Raw genomic sequence first — 8,740 nt, 5'->3', positions numbered from 1 at the left:
CACTACCAAAGAACTCATCCTTCAAATGATCCAACACATCTTTTGGATTATCTAAATGTATAATCCTAGCAAAAATCACATCAAAAACAACAGATTATAAGCAAGACAGAGTTTTATACCTTTTAGCTTTGTCTTCTTCAAATAGCCGAATTTGAGGTAGAGTGGGATTGGCATGCCTCTGTACTACTTCTTCTCTTGTCTCCACTACATCCCAGAGGTAGTAAGCTTTGAAGTAGGAATATAAATACGAATATAACTGCTTCAAGAGAAAAATGTGTTTGTACTTAAAATACAAATATAAATTCAACTAGATTTTGTAACTAGACCTTGAATGTTTAGCTTATCAAGCTTTTCAATCATACTCCCATTAAAAAGGTCAATTTCTAATTGAGATGTTTTTCTTTGCAGCATCTACGTTTACTTGGATGATTATCATGTAAGTAATCAACCTTAGCCTTACCTATTTCTTCTCGAGAACATGCTATCTTCTATGTGAATGCTTCCAAATTATTTCTACTTCATGTCTTTAAAATGAGATTTTGTGCCATATAATTCACTTCTGTTGGTAACAATTCCAAACTCTTCAGATTTTGTTGAAGAAGTAAATGAGATATACTTTTATTTATTTATTTCTTTCAATCCAAGATCATTCATTATATTTTCAACTTGGTCCCTGAATTATATTATTACTCTATGGTCAGTAAAAGTACTATTGAAGAGCATTGTCATATTTTTTGGCCATTGATTATCCTCTCATTTTCTCAAGCGATCCCTCCAACGGCTATGATTTCTATAAGTAGATGTCATCTTGAGAACTTGAAACACAAGCCTATAGTGGGTTCATAGGATGTTCTCGCTCGTCATAACTACTTGTTTATACTGTACTCAAAATTAGCGTATCATCTTAAGAAGCTACTGAATCATCTTGATCATCCGGTAACGAGGTCTTTATTTGGTTTGCAGGATGAGCTTTGATGGGTCTTGCTTGCTCCTGCCTCCCCTCTTGGTGCTGTTACTTGTCTTCCATGTGAACTATCATGGCTACCCAAGCTGAATCAACCGAGTTTAGGGGTAGCATTTCTGGTCCTAAATTGTTGTACAATTTTATGTTGTCATTCTGCTTGGAAAACTACCAGTTTATAGTAACACACATTTATAATGAGTTATTTGGTATTGGAAAATTTCCATGGATAATTCAAGCATTATTCTCCTGGACTCCTGGCGTATAGGGCAAAGAGGAGATTGAGCGGAGCTGCTCGGTAGTTAGGTTGCTTCAGAACATCTAGCAGTGGCAAGTCCATGCCAAAATCTTCTTAAAATTTTCCACGTTACTGGAGTGATCACAAACTTATCTTTTAAGCTTGTTCACGTGCCTTTAAATTAATCATGCTTAAACTCGGATACTTTAGTTTCATAAAGGTGAAATGAATCATGCTTAAACTCATTTCTTTCTGTATTTAATACGTTTAGAAGTTCATTGGGGTAATCTATATAAGGAAAGTCAATCTTTTCCCATTTCATAAATCAACATTCCATTCTTAGAATGTTCTAGGGAGTTGAAACTTCTGATTCAAGCATTGCCACCTGAAGAATACCTTTAACGACATACGTGAAACAACATTATACTTTATTATTAATTTATAAATATTATATATATATATATATATATATATATATACACACACACACGCACACTTCTCATTCTGCAACACAATCGCACCACCAAGTACCGTCATAAGGACTTCTCATTTTTAATCAATACCAGAAACCCTTCCTCATATACTTAAGTAGGTCATCTCATAAAGTAGTGTAATATATGTCTGGCTATGGGAGAATACTGAACTGAATGTGATCAGCAAGAAGCTCGCCCCGTAGAATCATCATAAAGTGCGGCTTATTTTCCTCCTCCATTTGGGCAACTAGTGCTTTAAACGCTTCTACTGTTGCTTCTCCTTCCAGCAGCAAACACCTTCCGTAGTCCAGTTGGGTTCTCACGTGCGACACAAACGCTTCCATCTCCTTCACTTGAGCTTTCATTTTCTTCTTCCTCTCTCTTTTCTGTTTCAATAATCCAATTGTTTTATCAGAAAAAAAGCCGCCTCAAAAACCCAAGATTAACAGATGAATTTATCCAAACCTGGACGATTACCTCAAGGGAGGACTTCTTACGGCTTCTCCCAACAGCCCTGATGCAGCACCTTGATTTTCTTCCCATCGGACTTCTTTTCTCCTTCTAAGCAAAAGTGTAGGAGACAACAGTGATTAACATGAATGTTGCATGCAGGAAGAATTAATTAAAATACTAGTGGCTAATTAACTACCTCTTCTTTGGTCTTGTGGGCTGATATGGTTGAACGCCCTGTTGCAGCTATAAATGATACTGACTTCCTTTTGCTCTTGTGTAGTGCCATAGCAGAGGCAGACTCTCCTTTTGACATTCTTTTCTTCTGCCTGCAAACCCAGAAATCTTGCGGGCTTCGAGAGTATTGGAAAAGTGGAAGACTACTTGGAATTTTGAGGCGTATATATGTTGTCTGTCTCCTTGCGCTGCCACGACCCACCAATACTTTTTAAAAGCATCGAAAACTAAAAACTTGAAAGCGGGGCTTTCTGATTTGGAAATGGGACCCACGAGAAGCAAATCAAGAGGCTCATTTCCACGTAAGAAGACCCGCTCACTACTCTCTGCGGAGTGTTTGCATTCACTTTTGGAATCTGAAGAATAACCGATTGTCGGCGGTTGGGGTCATGGGGATCGCGCGATATCATCCGCCAAAGGCAGATTTAATTAAAGTGGATCGCTCGTTTTCGTTTATAACCTGCCGGTCATAGTTGCCAATTCAAAGCTCGGAACACCAGTTTGTGTGTTTGTCTTTAGCTTCGGCATGGAACGGTGGCCTCACCTCACCGCACTCCATACTCAACCCATCAATCATAAACTCTTTCTTGCTTCGGAATCCTTTAGTTTTTTTTTTTTTAATAAAAGTTATTAAACAAGAGGCAAATGACCGTAAATTCAAAGCAAACAAATACGAATCAATAAAAAATATAATATTAAAACGGTTTCAGACGCATTTGCGGTTTGTCTTGGGTGTTTACGTGGCGTTTTCGGGGAGATTCCGTGATTAAGTAGTAAATCTTATGCTAACTTAATGCACGGCGCACTGAGGGAATAAAACTAATAATCCTTATACATTAAAAAGAGAATTTAATATTCTCTCTGTTTTTTTTTTAGATTTTTTTAAATGATATCTTTTTTTATAAACATCTAATATTATTATTTTCATATTATAAATTTATTTTAATATACAAACATTGAACATCTATATTATAAATTTTTTCTAAATTTAATATAAAATTAAAATCAAAATTATTGTTTTAATGAGAACTAATGAAAAAAAGGACCAAGAGAGTAACTTTTATGAATATATATATATATATATATATATATATATTACAACAAATTAAACACCTTTACCTTTTAAAATCACCAAAGTATTTTGAAAAAACTAATTGAAATGATCACTTCCAAAAACAATTAAAAATAAAATCCTGCTTTTTAATTTTGAATTCTTTTTAATTTTAAATAAACATTGAATATTTTTTATAATTTAAAATTTAAAAATCATTTTATTTATTTTTAGGGGTTTTTAAATATCATATCTATTCACCAACAAAGTGACATCATGTAATTTGTTGTCTCACAGCACCTAGAATATATATATATATATATATATATATATATATATATATGATAGTTCTTGAAATGTAAGCTTTTGGTTCATATTTAATGAATAAAAATCTCTGATTTTTTTTTGAAAAGTTGAATATTTGATTAATCATTACTTCAATGAACTTTTACGAAAATTACCATCTTGCCATAGAATCATAACAGTAACGACCAATTCCATCAGGTTGTGTATGGGATGATGCCTCCAACCATACAATTCCGTGCCAAAACCAATCCCTCTGCCAACAGTTGGAATTGTCTTGTAATAAATGAAAACAAATAAAATGTCAACATCAGAATTGTTTAGATAGACAAACAAGTATCAGAACTGTTTATCAGATTAATCACAAAGATTGGGGAATCAGAAACATTTTCTTTCCATTAGGAATTGGATTTCCACATTAGTTCTTGTTACACTAAAGTATACCACCCCTAATTGTCCTCCTCTAGTGACTAATTAGTTTTAAAGTCTCTTCTCTTCTTATCAGTTCTTACAAACACACAGAAAGAAACAGTTTGCTTCTCCTTGTGCACATTGTTTTGATCATTAAACAAACCCTGCATTCCTGCATTCAAGATTATTAATCATCAATCTCAAAGAGAGTCCCTCATCTTAAGATGCCACAGAGTTATCCATTACAGAAGGAAGGTGACAGGGTGACTTGCTGCAATGGCTACACGAACTGTGTTACCTCTTCTGAATCCTTTCTATTTATATGTTGTCCCCTTTGACAAATATCTTTAACCGCAAAGTTAACTATAAATACTACAATTATATCCGATCCTATCACTCTGTATAATACAATCCATGAACAATTATTGAATATACATTCTCATCATGCTAATACCAAATGAAAAGAACTATGTACTTAAAAAACTGAGGGACCTTTTTTTTTTGTTAAATTATGTAATTAATTTTTGAACTTTATAAAAAATATGAATTAGTTTTTTACTGTAATTTGTGTAAATTAAATTATTATAATTTTTCAATTTGTTCATTTAGTATAAATCTTAACGTTGTTAAATTTTTATCATTAAGTATGTTGATATGATATTTTGATCAAACTGATGTAACATTGATTAAATTGACAAAAAGTTTATGATAATATGAAAAAAAATGTTAAGGTGACACTTGTTAACATAATGAAAATGCTTAGTCGAATCTTTGATGGATAAATGTTAATTCAAAACCAAATATGATACAACACCAGTTGCATATTAAAAAAGAGAACATAAAATAGTTTTACTAATCAGTTGAATTTTCAATGGATAAACGCTTATTCAAAACCAAACTATGATTTAAAATCAGTCGAATCTTTAAAAAGATAGATTATTAACTCTTAAATATATTTTTTTCTATTAAGTTCTTCGTTAGTCTCAATTTTTTTTTGAAAAGCTTTTTGTTAGTCTCAATTAATTTAGGGTTGGAGTATTTTGACTTAAAATTTGATAGGTTTGTCCATTGATAGCCACATCAACAACTACCACATCAACAAATATCATGTCCGTATAAATTTGTTATCAATCCAATCAATGTCTAATTATGTTATGTTAATACATAGTCATATTGAAAAGAAAATATTACATTAATTTAGCCAAAACATCACATTAATATACTTAACGATAAAAATTTAATGTTTGTAGGATTTAAACTTTAATTAACAAATTGCAAAAAAAAAATACAAGAATTCAATTTATATAAATTATTATTAAAAAAATTAAATTCATATCTTTTTATAAAGTATAAGAATTACATAATTTATTTATTTATTTTGCTATAACAAGTGGAACTCTACAACTTTTTCCCCTAAAAGTTTGTTGGACTCGTGTTAATAAATAATGAGCCAAAGTATTAAGAAACTTTATTTATTTATTTATTTATTGAAGTATTTGAAGTCACGCTTTGAGAGATGACATGTTTATTAAAATTGGGCCGAACTTGTGGGTTGCGACGGATAGTATAGTGTTGGAACATCTTTACCTGCAATGCATGTCGTCAAGAAAAAATAATATTACCAGTCATAAAAAACTTGAGTTATCAACAATTATTAATTATATTTAAATATTTAATTTATTAATTAATATATAATTTTTTATTTAAAGAGTAGAATTTAAATTTTTTTAAATTAAAAAAAAATTATCAATTATCGTTTTAATTAATTTAACTCTCAAAATTCTTATGGCCTTCTTTGTGTGTAAGATGCAAAAATAAATTAAAAAAAATAAAGGAACAGTTTGAATTGAAGCTAGTAATTATGTCGATAATCTTAACTGGACAAAACACTGTTCAAAGTATGTGGGCGGGCGGCGGGGTTTTAATATAATCTCTTATGGAGGAACACATGTTATAAATAAAATGGTCCACACCGATACGACGTAGCGCAGATGCTTACAAGGCAATGTGGGCTCCACTTTGAGTCCTCGACATTCTTCTACGGCCATCACCGGCCGAGCCCCAAACTCATTATAAATTATAAACCACACACCTCTGACCAACCCCGAAATAGTAATTACCAAAAAAATCTTCTTCTTCCGCAACAACACCAACGCACAATAAAATAAAATAAAAAGAAAAGGAGATTCACATATTATTCTTAGAAGAAGAATCAAGTCTCTCCCTGGTCCGTAACAGCCGTTGAATCTTTCCTCCCACGGCTGTTTCCTTTCCAGGTTCTTCAACTGATTCTTTCACTTGTATTTCTACGCTTTTAATTGCATGTTTTCTTCTATATTTAGTGGTATTATTAACTGAATCTTTTTCTTTCTTCTCTTTTTTTTTTAAAAATAATTGGTGGGTGTTTTCTGGATTTATTTTGTTATGTTTCAATATCTTTTGCTCTTTATTGAATTTTATGGTTGTTTATCTAGTTAATTTGAGGGACTTTTTGATTGCTTGGGTTAATGGGTAATTTTTAGTTTGCTTTTTATGGAATGTTTTTATGGTGGTTTCCTGACTACTAAAGTTGGGATTCTCAATTTGAGCACGTTGTTTCAAATATTCACCTTTTTCTTGTCATAGAGAATTATGTTAGAACCATTTTCTTTATGCAGCTTTAAACAATCATTTCAGGATTTTCTTTGTGCAGCTTTCTTACAATAGCTTCGTCTTTTGGCTTAATTGTTTTAGGTTGTATTTGGATGCTGATGGCAGAATTGGGTATGTCTTGAGCAAAGTTTAACTCTTGGTTCTCAATCACCGGTTGAATAGTTTTTGTCCATTTTGGGTTGGGTTGTATTGTTTCACTTCTGCAAAGAATCGTAAATAAAAGCCTAGTGTGATAGAATATTACTTGGGGGTGTGGATATTATCGCTTTGGTAAGCATGGTGCTGGTGGAGTCAATTGCGACAACATCTCTTCTTGGGCACCGACCATTGTGTGGAATCATTTCCGTGAAGGATGTCTCCTGCAAACAGAAATCTTCGAGTTACTGCCGGTTTCCATCCTCAGAATTTATTGGTAAAAGGATTGTTGAGGCTCCTTTGCCAAGATTGACAGTTGGAAGGTTAATTAATTTGCCAATTAAGGCTCTTGCAATGCAGCTGACAAAAGAGGTTCATGCATATAGAGATGAAGAGAGAACACCAAGGAATTGGAATTATCAGATTGATACTAGTGTAGATCAAAAGCCTTGCTCATGGCCACCGGAGAACAGAGCTGATAATCCTTTGTTACACAACCCCTTGCTTCGACAAGAAAGGATGGGTTGTGGCTGGTTAGGTGCTTTATTCGAATGGGAAGGAGTTTTAACTGAAGATAATCCTCAGCTTGAGAAGCAAGCCTGGCTGGCTCTTGCTGAAGAAGAAGGAAAATCTCCTCCCCCTGCCTTTATCCTTAGAAGAATAGAAGGGATGAAGAATGAGCAAGCAATTTCTGAAGTTTTGTGCTGGTCAAGAGACCCAGCACAATTGAGAAGAATGGCTGCAAGGAAGGAAGAAATATACCAAGCTTTGCAAGGAGGGATATATAGATTACGTACTGGTTCCCAAGAGTTTGTAAATGCCTTGACACGTTACAAGATACCAATGGCATTGGTTTCTACCCGACCAAGAAAAGTTATTGAGACTGCTATTCGAGCCATTGGGATTGAAGGGTTCTTCAGTGTCATTGTAACAGCAGAGGATGTTCACCGGGGGAAACCTGATCCAGAAATGTTTGTTTATGCTGCGCAGCTCCTGAAATTTATACCTGAGCGCTGCATTGTGTTTGGGAACTCTAATCAGACAGTTGAAGCTGCCCATGATGCACGGATGAAGTGTGTAGCTGTTGCTAGCAAGCATCCAGTGTATGAGCTTAGGGCTGCAGATTTGGTGGTAAGCCGTTTAAATAAGCTTTCAATTGTTGATCTGAAGAACCTTGCTGATATAGAGTCAGCTGAATTTGGATCTGGAGAGCCTGAGTTGGAGTTGGAGATGGAAGAAGAAGAATATGGCCCATCCACCTCACTAGCAGTAGATGATATTTTCTGGTAACCCCAAAGAAATATACATTTATATGATTCTTGATGATAATGGTTCATAGGGGCCCTGATGTGTATAACAAAAGAAAGATGCAGAAAGAAAAAAAAATAAATGTAGAAAAATTACAAAGGTGGTCTGCATTGGACTGCTTTAACATTGCAATGTATGTATTAGTTGTGTAATATATATGCTTTAAACTTTCACTGTTTTTTTCCGTGATTCATTTCTATTTATCATTAAGAAATAATTGCTGGCTTCAAGTTCTTCTACGTTCGCCATTTGGTTATTTTGGCTTTTGATTGGAAGCAGTTGTTCATCTATCAGGATATTATACATGTGTTGCTTTGGATTTTTAATTTTGGGTTCAACAGTTGCTAACAATTTGCAGGATGCATTTTTTTTACTTAAAAAGCCATCCAATCTCTACTTTCTTATTATGATCCTGAAATCATTATGAAGTTTCCTCTCTCTGTGAAGGCAATGAATTTTATTTGGCTGTTATGTGTTGGCTTTATTTCATTTTTTCATGCTTTCAATTTGAATGGACTTTT

At 33.5% G+C, this 8,740-nt stretch overlaps 1 protein-coding gene across 3 annotated transcripts; it reads left to right on the top strand.

Moving 5' to 3' along the window:
* The first annotated feature begins 6,215 nt into the window (after positions 1–6,215).
* On the top strand, positions 6,216–8,458 carry LOC110415933 (Haloacid dehalogenase-like hydrolase (HAD) superfamily protein). 3 transcript variants are annotated; one of them, XM_021427719.2, is made up of 2 exons: positions 6,216–6,400; positions 6,858–8,458. In XM_021427719.2, exon 2 carries the CDS (start codon positions 7,053–7,055, stop codon positions 8,199–8,201), a length of 1,149 nt encoding a protein of 382 aa, XP_021283394.1. In that variant the 5' UTR covers positions 6,216–6,400; positions 6,858–7,052; the 3' UTR covers positions 8,202–8,458. The 3 variants fall into 3 exon arrangements, with proteins under 3 accessions (XP_021283394.1, XP_021283393.1, XP_021283395.1); XM_021427718.2 differs by having other exon boundaries at positions 6,817–8,458; XM_021427720.2 differs by having other exon boundaries at positions 6,801–8,458.
* The last annotated feature ends 282 nt before the right edge of the window (positions 8,459–8,740 follow it).

This window comes from Theobroma umbraticum, unplaced genomic scaffold (genome assembly GCF_002168275.2).
Source record: "Theobroma umbraticum cultivar Fairchild unplaced genomic scaffold, ASM216827v3 scaffold_147.0, whole genome shotgun sequence".
NCBI classification, from domain to species: Eukaryota; Viridiplantae; Streptophyta; class Magnoliopsida; order Malvales; family Malvaceae; genus Theobroma; species Theobroma umbraticum.
This window is presented reverse-complemented; position numbering and strand designations above follow the sequence as displayed.